General features: G+C 49.2%; 1 protein-coding gene across 1 annotated transcript in view; it reads left to right on the top strand.

Moving 5' to 3' along the window:
• FLVCR1 (feline leukemia virus subgroup C cellular receptor 1) overlaps nt 1–20,295 on the top strand; it is a 123,626-nt gene that overhangs the window by 78,635 nt on the left and 24,696 nt on the right. Inside the window, 1 exon segment of the mRNA XM_030196048.1 lies at nt 3,096–3,206. Within this exon segment, the coding sequence (XP_030051908.1) occupies nt 3,096–3,206 (111 nt within the window).

Here is a 20,295-nt window from a genome sequence, read left to right as displayed (position 1 = left end):
GTGGCAACGGTGCAGTCATAGAAAATGACTCCTCCCGACTGATGCCTTCGCCTCAGACGCTCCTCCCTTGTTCTATTCCTATTGGTGTGACGCTCGTCCAGGTCATGGCGGTGCACAGATGTACTGTGCTTAAAAGTGGTTACAGAGCTTCGAACATAAGAACTATTGAAGCCTCAGAGTGTGGTTCAGAACGTTCAGGGTGCTTTTTATGTCCAGTTGGGGCGTGGTGTAGATCGCAGATGGGGCGTGGCTGAGGGCGGTGGTGAGTATCCGAATAGCCTTCCCTACCAGGAGGACTACAACAGTTCAGGGCTTTACTGCCACAGTTGGCGGGAGCTTCAGAACGTTCAAGGTGGGATTTATTTATATAGATGCTTCCTTAGCACTCTAAATGGCTGGCAGAAAGACAGTCACTTATCTTGGTGTTATGCAAACTCTCCGGACCCAGACAGGTGCTGTTTCGTTGAAGCTTTGTCTAGGGATCTGGACTTATTGCAGACATCCTATCAGCCCTCTTGCTGTTAGTGCCTCCATTGCTGATAGGATGTCTGCAATAAGTCTAGGGAGACAAAGCTTCAGCGAAACAGGAACCTGTCGGGGTCCGAGAGCTTGCAGATTACAAAGAGTTCATGGGACATTGGAGCTCCTTTCTCGAGCCTACTGATGGCCAGAAATTAAAAGGGATGTGCATAACTTCGTAACCTCTTGTCCAGTCTGTGCCAGCCATAAGCCATCTCGTGCCCATGGGGGCTTCTTCAACCTCTCCCAATACCAGAGGTGCCATGGGTCCACATACCCATTGATTTCGTGACTGATCTTCCTGAGTCTGAGGGTTTCACCACATTATGGGTAATTGTAGACTGATACTCCAAGATGGTCCACCTGATTCCTTTATGCGAATTACCTTCCATGCACGCTTTGGCCCGACATTTCTTCAATAACGTTTTTCATCTGCATGGTTTACCAGAAACCATTGTTTCGACCAGGGAATCCTGTTCACCTCCAGATTCTGGTGGAATTTATATAGAACCTTGCAAATTGAGTTGGACTTCTCATAAGGTTATCGATCTCAAACCAACGGTCAGACAGAGAGGGTTAACCAGATCCTTAAAATCTTCCTTCACAGCAACGTCTCTTCCCAACAAAACAATTGATCCCAGCTGTTGCCTTGGGCGTAATTCAGTTACAGCAGCCATGTAAATGAGGCCTCTGTTCCAAATCGTGTTCGGTTGGCACTAAGGATGTCCTTGCCTATACCCAAACTTCTACAGTGCCAGCCGTTGAACCACTGTTATATCCCTCTCTAAACAATTGAGGAGAATGTGGGAACTCCTGGTCTGGGCTGCTGAAGAGACGTCCTACTCCCCAAAGCTGGCTTGGTGATCTAATCTGGCTTTCCACCCAGAACCTGCAACTCAAGCTCCCAACGACCAAGTTTGCTCCTTGATTCATCTTACCTTACCCTATCATTCGCCAAGCGGGGCCCATCACTTACCAGCTGAAACTACCTCCCTACTCTGTGGGCTTTTACCAGGAGAAAAAAATCTCTACACTAATATAACAGTGCTAGGGTGTCCCTGTAACCAGCCCCTCCAGATGACACACTGATTACAATTTATAACAAATTATACTCTGCCTATGAAAAGTTATTCTATTATTATACTTTCTCTGTGTACATCTGTATGCTGCATAAGCAGGCATGTTTGAAAAAGTTAGATTAAATAAAAATGCCACCAACAATAAAGAATGGCATCGTGGATGCAGCAGCTCATAAGTTTGCTTGCTTTGTTTTGTGTACAGCGATGATGGCTGCTCAAGGAAGGGGAAACGGAGATTCACCTAATTAGCTTCAACTTTTTCACATTCTCCTGACTCCATACAGCTCCCCTCTGGCCCTGGATGCCCACCTGGCACATACCTCAAGGTACCCTGGTGGTCTAGTGGCTTCTTCAGGGCAGGAAATATCCCCATTCTTTCCTGCCTGCTGTTGCTGATCCTCTCGCTGTCTCCGCTTTTCTAAAATGGCTGCCGAGACTTCAAGCAATGGCCTTACAAGATTTTCGCAGAAGTCTTGGCAGCCATTTCAAAAAAGCGGAGGTATGTGCTGGGAGGGCACACTGTGGCTCGAGGGAGGGAAGGCTGCGGGGAACCCCGCAGGACCTGGATCCATCCCCGGGGGACCCCAGCAGACTTGCTGCCTTGCAACTCTCTACCTCATTGCACACAGCACCGATGATGACATAGAGTCCTTGTGGGTATGTGGTACCAAGTCAGATGTCGGACCTTCTCGGTGCTGCGTTGGTGCACCCAATGCCAATGCAGATTCCACATCAAGTACCGAATCCCCTGTTGTGCTCAATGCTGATGTAGATGCAGAACCAAAAAGCTTTTCATGCTGGACCCTGTGGGCTTTAAGAGTCCTCGCTTGCATGCGCAGACAGAGGCTACACTGTATGTCCCGGTGCTCTGGACCCAAGCACTGAACACACCAGTTGTGGGGGTTTGTGCTTGAAAGAGTATACTTCTTAAAGTCACTCAACTCCCTCGTTGACATGGAAAATAAAAACCGGCTGCTGTGTGGACCGTTCGAGTAGTCATATACCAGAAATTGAAAAAATATATATAATTTGAACAACTTAGTACCGAAAAAAAGAATATGAAGGAAAAAGTGCCCCAAAAAAAGAATATGAAGGAAAAAAAGTGCCCCGAAAAATGGAGGATACCAAAAAGGCAAAAGCTTGATGTGCTAAGGAGAGATTAAAAAGTCAATCTCTCTGCTCTGTGGAAAACAATAGGCTGCTGGTCCCACACTTGAGCATTAGGCAGGAAGGCACCAGCACATGCACTGTGGGGGCGCACTGCTTCAAAGATTTAAAGTGACAATGCACTTGGCAGTGTCCACACTGGGATCCATGTACGATGCCACCCACATGTGAGAATATTATGCCTGCTTGTCCTCGGAGAATGAGACTTATTCCATGTTACCTTGGAGGTAAGAGACCATAATCTAATTAACACTGTGAGCTGAGCACACTGTGTACATGATGTATGCAACTAGATCAGGCTAATGTGTTTTTTTTTCTTTTTATTTCCAGACAAACCACTCTAATAGTTTACATCTTGTCATTCATCGGGATGCTTGTTTTCACCTTCACACTGGATCTGAAATACCTTTTTGTTATTTTTATCACAGGAGGAGTGCTTGGGTAAGGATCAGAAATACTTTGGGTAGTTTTAATGGCAAAATATTAATTATGTTTTTGGGACTTTAGAATACTGCAATACATTTTTTTTCCATTTCTTAATGTCCTTATCCTTCCAGACTACTACTACTACTTGACATTTCTAAAGCGCTACTAGGGTTACGCAGACTAGTTCAGGAATGTAGGTTATACCCCACTCCCACCTTCCTGCATTATACTTGATTCTTTTTATACTAAAACTGAAACACCTAAGCTGGATGCCATGGATTTCTCTCCTTAAGAGAAGAGAGCATGGTGTAGAGAAATGGCTTGTATGGCCCCCAGAATGGTTGCCCAGAGAGGAGATCTTTCACTCTTGTCAATAGCACTTCTCCTTCCACCCCACTCAAGAAAAATAGCTAAGAGGTGGAGCTCTGGGAGTCTGTTTAGATCTTAATGCACCAGATCAGAAATGTCCACTATCGGCTAGAGACAGAAAAAGACTTGCTTCCTTATTGTCATGATTACATCATCCTGACTAATGGGTGTTATCCCTTCCTATCCGCAGAGGGAGGTAGAGAAACTGATCTTTCCCCATGACATCACCAGTGTAACCTGTTGGTGCTCATAGGAAAGTTTTAGTATTTCTCTACCTCCAGCAGAGGATAGATTGTTCAGGCTGGTGCTGTGGTCCCTAGCTCCCAGCAGTGCAGGCCTTTGCCTGACAGCTTGGTTAGTAACATAGTAAGTGACAGCAGATAAAGACCTGAATGGTCCATCCAGTCTGCCCAACAATCACATTCATTATCAATTCAATATCAAATCAAAAATGAACATATTATGTATTTGATCATGGCCTTTCTTTGGTGTTTCTGGGACATAGACTGTAGAAGTCCACCTGGCTGTGTTCTTATGTTCCAACTACTGGAGTTGCAGTCAAAGCCCACTCCAGCCTATCTGAATCTGTCTTGTTGTTTGCAAGAGACAGACTGTAAAAATCTGCCGGCACTGTCCTAACGTTACAGATTACTGGAGTTTCTGTTGAAGCTCTCTCCAGACCATCCTAAACTGGTTATCTCCCATGTCCCTCCTCTCCTGTAGGGTATACATATTCAGGTCTTCCACTCTCTTCTCATACGTCTTTTGGTGCAAGCCCCATATCATTTTTTCGCCTTCATCTGGGCCGCTTCAAGTCTGCTTTCAAGATACAGCCTCCAAAACTGAACACAATACTCCAGGTGGAACCTCACCAATGACTTGTACATGGGCATCAACACCTCCTTTCTTCTGCTGGTTATACCTCTCCCAATACAGCTTAGCATCCTGCTGGCTATGGCCCCCACCTTGTCACACTGTTTCGTCGCCTTCATATCCTTAGATACTGTCACCCCAAGATCCCTTGCCATGTCTGTTCATATCAGCCTTTCATCGTCTAACACATACGTCTCCCTTGGATTTCTACTCCCTAAGTGCATCACTCTACACTTCTTTGCATTGAATTTTAATTGCCAAACATTAGACCATTCTTCTAACTTTTGCAGATCCTTTTTCATGTTTTTCTCTCCCTCTGGGTTGTCCACTCTGTTACAAATCTTGGTATCATTCGCAAAAATGCAAACCTTACCTTATAACCCTTCATCAATATTTCTCACAAATATATTGAACAGAATCAGCCCCAGCACTGATCCTCAAGGCACTCCACTTCTCACCTTTCTTTCCTCCAAGTGAATTCATTAACAACCACCCTCTGGTGTCTGTCTGTCATCCAGTTCCTAATCCAATTCACCACTTTGGGTCCTAACTTCAGTCTATCAAGTTTATTCAAGAGCCTCCTGTGTGGAACCATGTCAAAGGCTTTGCTGAAATCTAAGTAGATACATCTGATGCATGTCCTCAATCCAGTTTACTGGTCACGCAGTCAAAGAAGTCAGTCAGTTTTGTTTGGCACAATTTACCTTTGGTAAAACCATGTTGTGTCTGATCTTGTAATCTATTGGATTCCAAGAAATTCACTATCCTTTCCTTCAGTATCACTTCCATTACTTTTCCAATAACTGAAGTGAGGCTTACCGGCCTGTAGTTTCCCGCTTCTTCTGTCGCCACTTTTGTGAAGAGGGGCCACATCCCCTCTTCTCTAATCCCACGGAACCACTCCCTTCTCTAAGGATTTATTAAATCTTTAAGAGGACCCACCAGAGCCTCTCTTAGCTCCCTAAATATCCTGGGATGGATCCTGTCCAGTCCAATGATTTTGTCCACCTTCAGATTTTCAAGTTGTTCATAAACACTTTCTTATCTTGAATGGTACTATTTGTGCTCCATTCTCATAAGTACCTGTGCCAGTCAGTTGTGGCCCTTCTCCAGGATTTTCTTCTGTGAACACAGATAAGTATTTGTTTAGCACGTTTGCTTTTTCCTCATCGTTATCCACATAGCAGTTCACAGTATCTTGCAGTCTCACAATTCTATTTTTTGTCTTCCTCCCATCACTAATATACCTGAAAAAAATTCTGGTTGCCCCTCCTTACATTTCTAGCCATTTGTTCTTCCACTTGCGCTTTTGCCAGATGTACAGTGCAATCTGCTTAAGTGCAAGGGTCTGGGACCAAAGAAATACATGCAGTTAACCGGAGTGTGCACTTAACCGTTGACCCAAAGAAGCTTGTCATCTGATAAACATATGCACAGTACTGTTATACGTACAGTATACAGTCTCCGTTAACTGACGTTAGGCTTACTTGAAGTAATCAGTCATAGTCCTCTGTACACTATTGTGTCTGTGAGTTCCATAGACTACGTCTGCCAGACGGTAAAAGCTGTCATAGCACTGACATCCAGTGTCCTCCAGATATGCCCACACAGTGTTGAGATTCTCCAGCGCTCTTGCAAAAGTGACAGGAAGTTGTTGAATTTCGTCAGCATGTGCCTCACTGCTGATTTCATCTGTTTCATCATCAGCCGTTGCCTGTGTGTAGTGTCATATCTCGACATCAGTGCTGTCTGTCGTTAGGTGTTTGTAGATCGTAATCAACAGCTACGTAGCGATGAAACTCCTCTTCAGTAACACCGGCTGGGATGTCAGTAGCCTGTTCATCTGACGCGTTTGCAACAGCTGCATCTGTTTCGTCCCTCTCCACATCCTTAACAAAGCTTGCTCACTTGTAACAGTTCACAATGGTTGCCTGTGTATCATGATTCCAGGCTTCTTTCTGCATATGTAGGGAATCCAGCAGTGATAGATTACGAGCCAGTTCAACAGCGCGTTTATCCTTGCCAGTCTGGTCATCCATAACGCTCATCAGACGACGTAGCACAAGAGCCCGATAATGTTGTTGGCTATTATGCCCTGATCCATAGGTTGGATCAGAGAGGTAGTGTTTGGTGGCAGGAGGACCACCTTGACGTTAGACAGCCTGACATCATCACTGTGTGCAGCACAATTATCACAAATCAACAAAATCTGACGCTTTTGTGCCCGCATTCTAGTGTCTAACTTCTTTAGCCACTGCTTCCAAATTTCCCCAGTCATCCGTGAATTTGCGTTAGCCTCGTATGACACAGGAAGTCGCTTAACATTCTTGAAGCAACAGGGCTGTTTGCTCTTTCCAGTGATGAGTGGTTCCAACTTCTCACTCCCATCCATATTGCAGCAAAGGAGGATCGTCAGTCGGTCCTTCGACGTTTTACTTCCTGTAGTTTTGGCTTGTTTGAATGCAAGTGTTCCATCAGGAATCACTCGCCAGTAGAGACCGTTTTCGTCCGCATTGAAAGTGTCACGAGGTGCAAACTCGTTCAAGATGGTAGGAAGAACTGAAACAACCCAATTTTCAGCACCAAAGTCATTAGCGTCTTGTTTTTCACCATGCTGTTTCTTGAATTTTATGTTGTTCCTCTCCTTCCATCTTTCCAACCATCCAACAGTGACTTTGAATTCAGTTAGTCCAAGACTTTCAGCTAGCTGATTAGCTTTCTCCATAAGCAGTGGACCACTGACAGGAAACTATCTGCTCCTGACTTGAGAAAACCACCGAAGAAGAGCATCTTCTACATCCTTAGCTTTTCCCGCCCGTTTACATTTCCCGTGTGGATTTGTATTGTTTTGCCAGTCTTCCAGAAGCTGATCTTTCTGCTTCAAGATACATGAAATTTGATTCCATATCATCATGCTGATCAATCCATAGACTGGTGGGTTGTGTCCATCTACCAGCAGGTGGAGATAGAGAGCAAAGCTTTTGCCTCCCTATATGTGGTCATGTGCTGCCAGAAACTCCTCAGTATGTTCTCTATCTCAGCAGGTGGTGGTCACACACAGCAGCAGCTCTGGCTAGGTCTCCAAGCCTAATTTTTAGGTTTTGTTGAGTACCTGGGGTTGAGGGCTCTTCTTGAGCAAGTGCAAACCTGGTGGCGCCAGGTCCCTCCTTTTCTCCCCCTTCCGCTGGCTCCGTTGGAAAAAAAAAAAAATGTGGACGTCCTTAAGGGCGTTTATTTCGACGTTTATTTAAACGTTTATTGCAGCTACTCACTGGGACACCAGGTCGTTACAGCTCGGAGCGAGAAGCAGGTAATTTTTACGTTTTTATAGCGGGCAGGGGGTTCCCCGATCGATCTCCACGTGGCCTATGGCGTCGGAGGGCGAGGGCGCGAAGAATCGCTCCCCGGACCGCATGTGCGCTTCTAGCGGGGATGCGGGGGTTTTAAAGTCTGATTCGCCCTTGTTGGGTGTCAGTTTGGAGGCCGGTCAGTGTCCCGGGTCTTCTTCCGGTGCGGCGGTTTTTCCCGCCATAAACGCCCATCCCCCGCTGCTTGCCTCCGCCATCTTGGCCGGCCACTCTGCTCGGACGGCTTCTTCTTGGGCCGCCCTTGAGCTGGGAGATGTTCATGCCATGGCCGCCCTTGATTTGGGCGACGGCAAAAAAGCGGCTAAAGTTAAGCGCTGTTCTTCCCGCGCGGCTCCTTCGCGGAGTGTCGCGCCGGACGCCATCTTGGATGCGCAGCATGTTTCTCCCCCGCTCTTGCGAGCGCCGGTTGAGGGTGCGTCTAGGGCTGTGGCCCAGGCTGCTGAAATACACAGTCTGGGGGGTTTCTCCCCCGAGTTTATTTTGCTGCTGCATCAGTCCTTCCTTATGCAAAACGCTGCCCCTTCTCCCTTGTCCGACAAAGGGGTTGAGGCCCCCGGAAGTAAACGCCCTCGGGTGGATTCCCAGGACTTAGAGGACTCTGTCTCCTCTGACGTAGATGAGGGCAGCGTATCTGAGTTCTCCCAACGGTCCTTTGGGGATTCTTTGGAGGAGACGGATTCCCGCTCGGATGGAGCGGATGACCCCTCTGCAGCACGGATCTTTCGCTCAGAGGATTTGCCCAACCTGTTAATGCAGGCCATGAGCATTTTGAAGATTTCCTCTCCGGAGGACGTCTCTCCCTCAGCCCCTGTTGGCTCCGCCATTATGCTGGGGACGAAGTGCCCGCCTAGAACCTTCCACGTGCATGCTGCCATGCACACCTTAATTTCGGCTCAATGGGATGTCCCGGAAGCGAGCCTTAAAGTGGCTAGGGCTATGTCCCACCTCTATCCTTTGCCTGAAAGTGAACGGGAGGCCTTTCTGTGGCCTACCGTGGATTCTTTAATCACTGCGGTGACTAAGAAAACGGCGTTGCCGGTGGAAGGTGGCACGGCCCTAAAGGACGCCCAAGACAGAAGATTGGAGGCAGCCTTAAGGTCGTCCTTTGAGGCGGCTGCCTTAAGTTTGCAGGCCTCAGTTTGCGGCTCCTACGTGGCCAGGGCGTGCCTGACGATTGTGCAGCGGGCTTCCCCCTCGGTTCCTTCCTTGAGGGCTGATTGGCCGGCCCTGGAATCGGGCTTGGCTTATTTGGCAGACTTACTGTATGATGTCTTGAGAGCCTCGGCTAAAGGTATGGCTCAGACAGTCTCTGCGCGGCGGTGGCTTTGGCTGAAACATTGGTCTGCGGACCACGCCTCTAAGTCCCGCCTGGCTAAGTTGCCTTTTAAAGGCAAGCTGCTCTTTGGGGTCGAGCTGGACAAAATTGTGACCGATCTCGGCACGTCTAAGGGCAAGAGGTTACCAGAGGTCAGGGCTCGGGCTAGTGCTCGCCCCGGTAACTCCAGAGGACGGTTTCAAGAAGCCCGTCGGTACCGCCCGGGCAAGTCGGGCTCCTCTGCCCCCTCTTCCTTCAAGAGGAACTTCTCCCCCAAGCAGCGTCCCGGAGGTGCGCCCTCCGGTCCTCCCCCAGGGTCTCGTACCCAATGACGGGGTCCTGGTCCATGGCCCAGTGCAGATTGGAGGACGCCTGTCCTCGTTTCTGGGCGAGTGGACCAGGGTAACTTCAGATGCTTGGGTGCTGGAAGTAATCAGAGACGGCTACAAGCTAGAGTTCTGCCGACCCTTAAGAGACGGGTTTGTACTCTCTCCCTGCAAGTCTCCGGTCAAAGCTGTGGCAGTGCAGCAGACCTTGGACAATCTGATCCGCCTGGGTGCGGTCGTTCCGGTGCCAGAAAATCAGCTTGGCAAGGGACGTTACTCCATTTACTTTGTGGTACCAAAGAAAGGAGGTTCTGTACGGCCTATCCTCGACCTCAAAGGGGTCAATCGGGCCTTGAAAGTTCGGCACTTTCGCATGGAGACTCTCCGCTCTGTTATAGCGGCAGTGAAGGCAGGGGAGTTCCTGGCATCCTTGGACATCAAGGAAGCGTACTTGCATATTCCCATCTGGCCTCCTCATCAACGCTTTCTGCGTTTTGCAGTCCTGGGCCGACACTTCCAGTTCAGAGCCCTCCCGTTCGGGTTAGCTACTGCTCCGTGGACCTTCTCCAAAGTAATGGTGGTCATCGCGGCCTTCCTGCGAAAGGAAGGAGTACAAGTCCATCCTTATCTGGATGACTGGTTGATCCGAGCCCCCTCTTATGCAGAGTGCGGCAAAGCTGTGGACCGGGTGATTGCTCTTTTGAGCTCCCTGGGGTGGATCATCAACTGGGAGAAAAGCCAGCTGCACCCGACTCAGTCCCTGGAGTATCTGGGAGTTCGATTCGACACCCAAGTGGGCAAAGTGTTCCTGCCGGACAATCGGATTGTCAAACTTCAGGCTCAGGTGGACCAGTTCCTAGTAGCCTCTCCGCTTCGGGCTTGGGACTATGTGCAGCTGTTGGGCTCTATGGCGGCCACGATGGAAGTAGTGCCCTGGGCCAGGGCTCATATGAGACCACTACAACACTCTCTGCTGCAGCGCTGGACTCCGGTGTCAGAGGATTATGCTGTGCGCCTTCCCTTGGACCCAGCAGTGCGCAAGGTGCTGAGCTGGTGGCTGAAGACAGACAAGTTGTCTGCAGGGATGCCGCTTGTGATCCCGGAGTGGATTGTCGTCACGACGGATGCCTCTTTGACGGGCTGGGGAGCCCACTGCATGGGAAGGACAGCGCAGGGGCTCTGGTCTCCTGCAGAGGCAAAGTGGTCTATCAACCTCCTGGAACTCAGAGCCATTCGGTTGGCGCTTTTGGAGTTCCTCCCGGTACCGGCGTTGAAGCCAGTACGGGTCCTGTCGGACAATGCCACGGCTGTGGCCTATGTCAACCGCCAGGGAGGTACCAAGAGCGCCCCTCTAGCCAAGGAAGCCATGAATCTATGCCAGTGGGCGGAAGCGAACCTGGAACAGCTGTCAGCGGCCCACATTGCCAGAGTCATGAATGTCAAGGCAGACTTTCTCAGTCGCCATACCTTGGATCCCGGAGAGTGGCAGTTATCGGCTCAGGCGTTCTTGGACATCACGAAGCGCTGGGGCCAGCCGAGCCTAGATCTGATGGCGTCATCGGCCAATTGCCAAGTGCCGCGCTTTTTCAGCAGAGGACGGGACCCTCGATCTCTGGGAGTAGATGCTCTTCTCCAACAGTGGCCGACACAAGAGCTTCTCTGTGTTCCCGCCCTGGCCCATGTTGGGCAGGGTGCTAGACCGGGTGGCAAAGCATCCGGGCCGGATAATCCTGGTGGGTCCGGACTGGCCCAGACGTCCCTGGTATGCGGACTTGATCAGGCTCTCAGTGGACAACCCTCTGTGGCTGCCAGTGGAGCAGGGCCTGTTGCATCAGGGTCCCGTGGTGATGGAGGATCCCTCCCCCTTTGGTCTTACGGCCTGGCTATTGAGCGGCAGCGTCTGAGGAAGAAGGGCTTCTCAGACAAGGTCATCGCCACTATGCTGAGAGCGAGGAAGCGCTCTACTTTTACTGCTTACGCCAGGGTTTGGCGTACCTTTGCAGCGTGGTGTGAAGCAGGCTCACTTTCTCCCTTCACTGCTCCAATTTCTTCAGTGCTGGCGTTCCTGCAAAAAGGTCTGGAGAAAGGCCTGTCGCTCAGTTCCCTTAAAGTCCAGGTAGCGGCTCTGGCTTGCTTCAGGGGCCGCCTGAAGGGTGCTTCCCTGGCTTCGCAGCCAGATGTGGTACATTTTCTCAAGGGAGTTAATCACCTGCGCCCTCCTCTGCGCTCAGTGGTGCCTGCGTGGAATCTCAACCTGGTGCTAAGAGCCTTGCAGAAGCCGCCTTTTGAACCCTTGTCAAGGGCATCTCTGAAAGACCTGACGTTGAAAGCAGTCTTTTTGGTGGCTATCACTTCAGCCAGAAGAGTTTCCGAGCTCCAGGCACTCTCATGTCGAGAGCCTTTTCTGCAGTTCACTGAGGCAGGAGTGACTATTCGCACAGTGCCTTCCTTCCTGCCCAAGATTGTTTCTCGCTTCCATATGAATCAGCAGCTCTGTCTCCCTTCCTTTCGTAGGGAGGACTATCCAGAGGAATACTCTGCTCTCAAATATCTGGATGTGAGACGAGTTATCATCAGATACTTGGAAGTGACCAATGATTTCCGGAAATCGGATCATCTGTTTGTCCTGTTTGCAGGTCCTCGTAAGGGTCTGCAGGCTGCTAAGCCTACAGTGGCAAGATGGGTCAAGGAAGCCATTGCAGCGGCTTATGTGGCCGCGGGGAAGGTGCCGCCTATCCAGCTGAAGGCTCACTCCACTAGAGCTCAGGCGGCCTCGATGGCAGAGGCCGGGTCCGTCTCCTTGGAAGAGATTTGCAAGGCGGCATCTTGGGCATCGGCCCATACCTTCTCCAGGCATTACCACTTGACTGTGGCTGCTCGGGCGGAGGCCCGGTTTGGAGCTTCAGTGTTGCGGTCAGGGATTTCTATGTCCCGCCCTGGGTGAGTACTGCTTCGGTACATCCCACCAGTCTATGGATTGATCAGCATGATGATATGGAAGGTAAAATTATGTATCATACCTGATAATTTTCTTTCCATTAATCATAGCTGATCAATCCATAGCCCCTCCCAGATATCTGTACTGTTTATATTCTGGTTGCATTTCAGGTTCAAGTTTAGTCTTCAGTTCCTGTTCAGGAGGACTTCGTGTTCAAGTTTTTTCAATTGGATTCTTCAAGAGTTGAGACGAGTTTGTGTTACAGTGAGCTGCTGCATTCCTCTCCCCTCCGTTTTACGGGGCTGGATTGAGACATAAATTCTGCCGGCGCTCCCTCCCGCTTCGTGCGGCTGTAGGGCAGCTTTGTACCCCTCCTGCTTCGGCGGTGTTAGGGTCAGTCAGCTCCTGTTGCGGTTGCAGGATAAGCCAGATCCCCCCGCATCGGCGGGGTGGTGTCCCTCCCCCGCTCCGCGGGGATGAGCTGGACGGATTCCCCTCCCCCACTTGTGTGGGGATGAGCTGGGTTAATTCCCCTCCCCCGTTTCGGCTGTGGTGAGCTGGGCAGAGTGTCCCTTTGTGGGTGTAATTCTCTAAGTGCTGAGTCCTGCGGATGGAGCTTTGATATCGACATACTGAGGAGTTTCCGGCAGCACATGACCATATATAGGGAGGCAAAAGCTTTGCTCTCTATCTCCACCTGCTGGTAGATGGACACAACCCACCAGTCTATGGATTGATCAGCTATGATTAATGGAAAGAAAATTATCAGGTATGATACATAATTTTACCTTGGGATTGACACCATATTCTTTAGCAATAGATTATACTTGTTTTCTGATTTTTTAAGAACTTCTATTCGTTCAGCCAGTGTTAGTCTTACAGTTGCGTGATGATGACGACGACTCCAGTGTACACTCTAGCAACATTCTTTCGCTTATTCTACTTGTGGCAGTTAACCAATGAGATTTCAAATTTATCGCCCCTTTGTCACGTGCCAGTCGGCTTCCATATTCCGTGCGTGCGCTTATGCGGAGTCTTTCCTGCAGAGGAGCGGTCTTAAACCACGCATATAAGCGAATCTTGCACTTATCAGTGGTGCACTAAACCAAAGTTTGTCCCCATAGAAATTGATGGCGCCAAAAACAGGACCGAAGTATGGCATGCAGTTAAACAGAGCATGCGCTTATCCGACGTGCACTTAAATGGAGTGCACTGTATATCTCTCTTGGCGTCTTTCAGTTTCATCTGGTATTATTCTCCGTGTTCCTCTTCTTGAGTTTTTCTGTATTTCATGAATGCCAACTCTTTAGCCTTTATTTTCTCAGCTACTTGTTTGGGGAACCATATTGGTTTCCTTTTTCTCTTACTTTTATTTACTGTCCTTAAATAAAGGTTAGTAGCCATATTTATAGCTCCTTTCAGCCTGGACCACTGCCTTTCCACTTCTCAAATGTCCTCCCAGCCCATCAGCTCTTCAGGTAATCCCCCATTTTATTAAAGTCCAGCATGTTTGGAATCCAGTATTTTGAGTGACTGCCCTCCACTTTAGCTGCTATATCAAACCAAACATGTATTGGAGGTCTATAGACAACACCCATGTGAGCAGAAGTTCTATCATCTCTTTTCAAGGTAATCCATATCTACTATGTTATGTTATATTGCCTTTTCCTTTCCCCAGGCCCCTGGCATTTCAGTCGCTGTGATATGTTTCTCACATTCAAAGCTGCTACTCAACCTTTACAACCTTCTCTAACCTTCCTAAATAGATTGTAGTCTGGAATGTTTACATCCCATTCATGGGAATCATTGAACCATGTCTCCATGATAGCAACAATGTCTAAGTCTGTCTCTAACATCAGGGCTTGCATATAATGAACTTTGTTGCTTAGACTGTGAGCATTTGTGGTCATCACTTTGCAGCTATATTTCAGTGGCAGTCTTACCTTCTGTTTATTTTTTTCTTTAGTCTCACTTCTTGCTGGGTTGGTAAGAAGTGAATTGTTGTTTTCATTGTTTTCTTTATTACTGTCGCATCTTGTCTTTAGCTGGAAGTGATCTGTCCCCATTTGCCACCCCCACCTTCTAGTTTAAACGCCTAGAAACATATTGTCTGAATTTCTCACCATGGATTTTTTTTTCTGCCACAGTGAGGTGCAGCCCATCGTTACAATATAGTCTTTTATGTTTGCATGTATTACCCCATCCTCCTATATACCTAAAACCTTCTTGAATGACACCAGGCTTTGAGCCACCTATTGAAATGGTTTCCAGATCCATGAACTGGACCAGACCTGGTCAAACACAGAACTGGTGTCTGCTGCCCCCAGTCATCATCTGCGGGTAACCACTGAATGAGGCTTATGGCTTGTCACAGATGGTGCAGATCCCCCTGGGCTCTCCCTGCAGCTCCAGCCAGATAAATTGGATGGGTTTATCTGGTTTAGTTTTACCCTATGTAGAGCAACAAGATCGATCTGGAGTGGGTTCCTTCCAAAGCTGCTACATCTTTAGTTCCCCTGAAGACGCTGTTTTACTGGCGAAACATGGTCCATGTTAGGGAACTTGGGATTTTATTTTTATTTTTCTGTTTTGTTTGATGTTTGAATGGAAACAAAATTTTGCACTACAAAAGTAGTACATTGACCAGGATTTTACACCGAGTGATCAACATACATCTAGTAACTGAATAGATGTACTACTCAAGTTAAGTAACAGCTCTATTCATATATTTGAGTTTACATTGGAAGAAAGACTTTTGAGCAGTAATTTTATTAGGAGGAGGTAAGGCGTACTATGATGTCTGTGAAGGTGTTATTACATCTCAATTCCTGAGTCTTTGTATATACACCAAAAAAAACTGAGCACACACTATCTAAATATATTTTATGGATTTGGTATTTTGATTTTTTTCATTTTTTGGTTTTGGTTTTTCTGATTTAATGAAGTTTCTGGTATATTTATGGATTTAAAATAAAATAAGACTAACAACCCAGAATCTGTCTTTGCAGCCTTAGAGCATACTCAGAGGAGCAAGCAGGGGGATGGCAGGAATGATGGAGTCTCAGGCCAGTCAGCTTGTGTGGACCAGCAGGTCTCAGTCCACTGCCCAAGTGGCTGGGCATACTATCCAGCCAGAACTGTATGACCTGCGGGAGCCAGCAGCTCAATACAGTTGCCAGTTCCCTATGCCCCTCCTGTGACAGACTTTCTGACTTTGGAAATGTTCTGGGTTGGGGGGGTGATGCCCAGATGTCTGTGGAGTCATTCTCTTCAGAGACAGCGAGACCCCCCATCCTGCAGTTAGTGGTGGCCATTTTGAATGCAAGCAGTGTTTCTCTTGCTGCATCAGGAGACTGCACAGCCCCCATGAAGGCTTTGGGGGGGGGGGGGGGTCAAGACTGGGGTCTACCACCTGATTTCCTGGGTCCATCCTGGGGGAAGGGGGGAAACTCCATTTGGCTCCACTGGTTAAACAGGCTTTAATTGCAGAAGTTGGGACCCCTCTACTTAGGGGGGCTTCCCAGACCTTGGGTAGGCCCCTCCCTGGGGACTGGATTCCAACAGAGGTTCCAGTGGATGTGGACTCTACTTTTGGAGATGTGGGGGTTTTCTTGGACCCTCCTGTACCTCAGGGTTCTGATTATGAGCCCGATTCCCCTCCTTACAAAGAGGAGGAGGAACCTTCCCCCATTTGCCTTTTTCGGCGGCAAGAACTTTCCTGCCCAGTTGACCCAGTATCGGAGGCCCTTGGTCTCTCCAAAACTTAGGTAACTGACATGTCTGGTGGTGACCCCATTTTGGAGGTTCTAGTGGGGCCCCTGAAACACTTTCCACTTCATAAATCTCTTTCCCACATGATGCTGGCAGAGTGGGAGTCTTCAACTAGAGCTCCCGGGGGGGGGGGGGGGGGGCTTCCAGGGTTCTGGACTGGATATATCCTTTTGCTCCCAATGAGGAGGAGGACAGGTACTTCGAGGTACCACAAGGTGGATGCCCTAGACACGGCAGTGATGAAAAAAAAACCCACTCTACTATGAAGGGCGGCTCAGCTCCCAAGGATTTTCATGAAAGGAAGGTGGAGCAACATAAAGCTTGGCTTTTCCACTGGCACTGCTAGTGTGCAGACTGATTTTTGTGGTGGTTATGTAGTCAGAACTATGCAGCATTTGATTGTAGCAGCTGCCCGTACACCCTAGTGTGTCCTGCCCAAAGTCCGGGGCTGTGTTCTTAGTTGACATCCTGTATGACCTGGCCTTTAATTGCTTCCTGCTTTGTGGCCTCGACCAAGTTGGGCCAGAGGTGATTCTGGCTCCACCATTAGGCAGCAGATACAGCCGCTAAGGAGCTTTTGGGGACTGTTGCTCTCTGGCTGCCTGAATTGTACCAGAACAATGCCTAGCAATGCCCAGCAGGAAAGGGCTGCTCAAGGGATGAGGGTCATTTCTAGTCAGATAGGTGTCTGGCAGCTTTAACTTCAGGTTCTGGAAGGGCCTACAAGCCAGACTCGACCTCCAGTGCAGCTGAGTGGCCCAGATCTGCCCAGTGAGGTGGGGGGAGGCAGATCTCTTTTCCACAAGTAGGCCTGCATAATCTCAGATCAATGGGTCCTGGAAGTGGTCAAGCACGACTACGACCTAGAGCTGGCCTAGCCAGTGCCAAATGCCTTCATTGTATCTCCTGCACCTCGGAGGTAAAGCGACAGGTGATTATGCTTATATTACAGCATAACCTGATCTGGGAATGGTGGAGCAGGGACCTGGGCAGTCCTCCATTTATTCTGTGGTTCTTCTTGGCCTATTCTGGACCTCAAAAGGAGTAAACACCTGCCTCAAGGTCCAGCACTTTCGGATTAAAAGTCTGCTCGGAGGTGAGCTAGGTTTGCCCTGGAGAATTTCTGATAGCTCTGTCTTAGAGGCTTATCTCCATATTCCCGTAAGGGAGAACCACAAGAGCTATTTCTGTTTTGTGTGCTAGGATACCATTTCCAGTTTTGTCCTTTGGGGCTAGTGACTGCCCCATGCACCTTCTCCAAGGTTTTGGTTGTGGTGGCAGTTCACCTCTGTCATCAGTGTATCCAGGTCCCATCCCTGTATGGATGATTGGTTAATCTAGGCTGACTTGGCAACAGATTCAGAGATCATGACCTGTCAGGTCATTCTCAGGAGTTCCTCAGCTGGGTGGTGAATCATGCTAAACGTTATCTCTCTCCCATCCAGGTTCTGCAGTACTGGGAGTTTGGTTTAACACAGCATGTGGGGGCAGTGTTCTTCTGGAGGAGTGCATGATCAAATTCCAGACCCTCCTGGCTTACAGTTTGGCCCTTCAGAGGCAGTACTTAGCAAGTAAAGGGTTCTTGCCCTCTGTGATTGATATGCAAGCCTTCCACTTCCCTATCTGAGTTTGGAAGGACTTTGAGAGCTGATGTGCCAGCACTCGCTTTTCTCTTGAAAGGTGCAGATTACTGAGGTTCTTCGATTTCTTCAGCAGAATTTGACCAGGGACTGGCACTGAAGTTTCTGAAGACTCAGCTGTTGGATCTTTCCTGTTTTTGTTGCAGGATCATAATCTCCCATGCCACTCGTGAAGATATAGCTTAGTTTTTGAAAGAGTTTTGCTTGGGTATATCCTGTCAGTCAGGATGATGCAGCCAGGATAATAAGGAAGATGAAATTTAGTCATACTTGTTAATTACTTTCCTTTAGTCTGACTGTATGATCCCGAGATCCTCCCACATACTTTACCTACTGGGATGCCTGTGGTTTGCTGTCTTTCTCCCCACTGCTGTTCTCCCCCCTCCCCCCCCCAAAAGGAATAAAATAAAAATGTGATTCTCTAAAGTTTTCTGTGACCTGCTGCTGCTGTGACAGAGGGATACTGGAACATTCCTATGATTCTGTTTTCATCTGCTAGTTGGGGCTATAACCTATATTTCTGGATAGGTCTGGTGGGATTCAAGGAAAGAAAATTAAAAGATATGTTGTAAACTGCATCTTCCATATCATCAAGCTGATCAATCCATAGACTGGTGGGTTGTGTCCATCTACCAGCAGGTGGAGATAGAGAGCAAACTTTTGCCTCCCTATATGTGGTCATGTGCTGCCGGAAACTCCTCAGTATGTTCTCTATCTCAGCAGGTGGTGGTCACACACAGCAGCAGCTCTGGCTAGGCCTCCAAGCCTAATCCTTAGGTTTTGTTGAGGCCTGGGGTTGAGGGCTCTTTTGAGCAAGTGCAAACCTGGTGGTGCCAGGTCCCTCCTTTTCTCCCCCCTCCCGCTGGCTCCATTAAAAAAAAAAAAAAAAATTTTAAACGTCCTTAAAGGCGTTTATTTCGACGTTTATTTAAACGTTCATTGCAGCTACTCACTGGGACACCAGTTCGTTACAGCTCGGAGCGGCAAGCAGGTAATTTTACCTTTTTATAGCGGGCAGGGGGTTCCCCGATTCTTCTCCTCGTGGCATATGGCGTCGGAGGGCGAGGGCGCAAAGGGTCGCTCCCCGGATCGCTGGAGCGCTTCTAGAGGGGATGCGGGGGTTTTACAGCCTGATTCGCCCTTGATGGGTGACAGTTTAGTGACCGATGAATGTCCCGGTCCTTCCTCCGGCGTGGCGGTTTTTCCCGCCATAAACGCCCATCCCCCGCTCCTCGCCTCCGCCATCTTGGCCGGCCACGCGGCTCGGACGGCTTCTTCGTGGGCCGCCCTTGAGGTTGGAGACATTAATGCCATGAACGCCCTTAATTTGGGCGACGGCACAAAAGCGGCTAAAGTTAAGCGCCGTTCTTCCCGCGCGGCTCCTTCACGGAGTGTCGCGCCGGACGCCATTTTGGATGCGCAGCATGTCTCTCCCCTGCTCTTGCGAGCGCCGGTTGAGGGTGCGTCTAGGGCTGTTGCCCAGGCTGCGTAAGTGCACAGTCTGGGGGGTTTCTCCCCCGAGTTTGTTTTGCTGCTGCATCAGGCTTTCCTCATGCAAAATGCTGCCCCTGCTCCCTCGTCTGGTAAAGAGGTTGAGGTTCCCAGAGGTAACGCCCTCGGGTTGATTCCCAGGCCTTGGAGGACTTTGTCTCCTCCGATGTAGATGAGGGCAGCGTGTCTGAGGTCTCCCAACGGTCCTTTGCGGATTCCTTGGAGGAGATAGATCCCCGCTCGGATGGAGCGGATGACCCCTCTGCAGCGCGGCTTTTTAGCCCAGAGGATTTGCCCAACCTGTTGTTACAGGCCATGGACACTTTGAAGATTTCCTCTCCGGAGGACGTCTCTCCCTCAGCCCCTGTTGGCTCTGCCATTATGCTGGGGACGAAGCGCCCGCCTAGAACCTTCCACGTGCATGATGCCATGCACACCTTAATTTCGGCTCAATGGGATGTCCCGGAAGCGAGCCTCAAAGTGGCTAGGGCTATGTCCCGCCTCTATCCTTTGCCTGAAAGTGAACGTGAGGCCTATCTGTGGCCTACCGTGGATTCTTTAATCACTGCGGTGACTAAGAAAACGGCTTTGCCGGTGGAAGGTGGCACGGCCCTAAAGGACGCCCAAGACAGAAGATTGGAGGCGGCCTTAAGGTCGTCCTTTTAGGCGACTGCTTTAAGTTTGCAGGCCTCAGTTTGCGGTTCCTATGTGGCGAGGGCGTGCCTGACTATGGTGCCGCGGGCTTCCCCCTCGGATCATTCCTTGAGGGCTGATTGGCCGGCCCTGGAATCGGGCCTAGCCTATTTGGCAGACTTGCTGTATGATGTCTTGAGAGCCTCAGCTAAAGGCATGGCTCAGACAGTCTCTGCGAGGCGGTGGCTTTGGCTGAAACATTGGTCTGCTGACCACGCCTCTAAATCCCGCCTGGCTAGATTGCCTTTTAAAGGCAAGCTGCTCTTTGGGGTCGAGCTGGACAAAATCGTGACCGATCTCGGCACGTCTAAGGGCGAGAA

The sequence above is a fragment of the Microcaecilia unicolor genome, chromosome 3, assembly GCF_901765095.1.
Source record: "Microcaecilia unicolor chromosome 3, aMicUni1.1, whole genome shotgun sequence".
Lineage (NCBI taxonomy): Eukaryota > Metazoa > Chordata > Amphibia > Gymnophiona > Siphonopidae > Microcaecilia > Microcaecilia unicolor.
The sequence above is the reverse complement of the archived record's forward strand: the minus strand, read 5'-3'. Positions and strand labels throughout refer to the sequence as shown.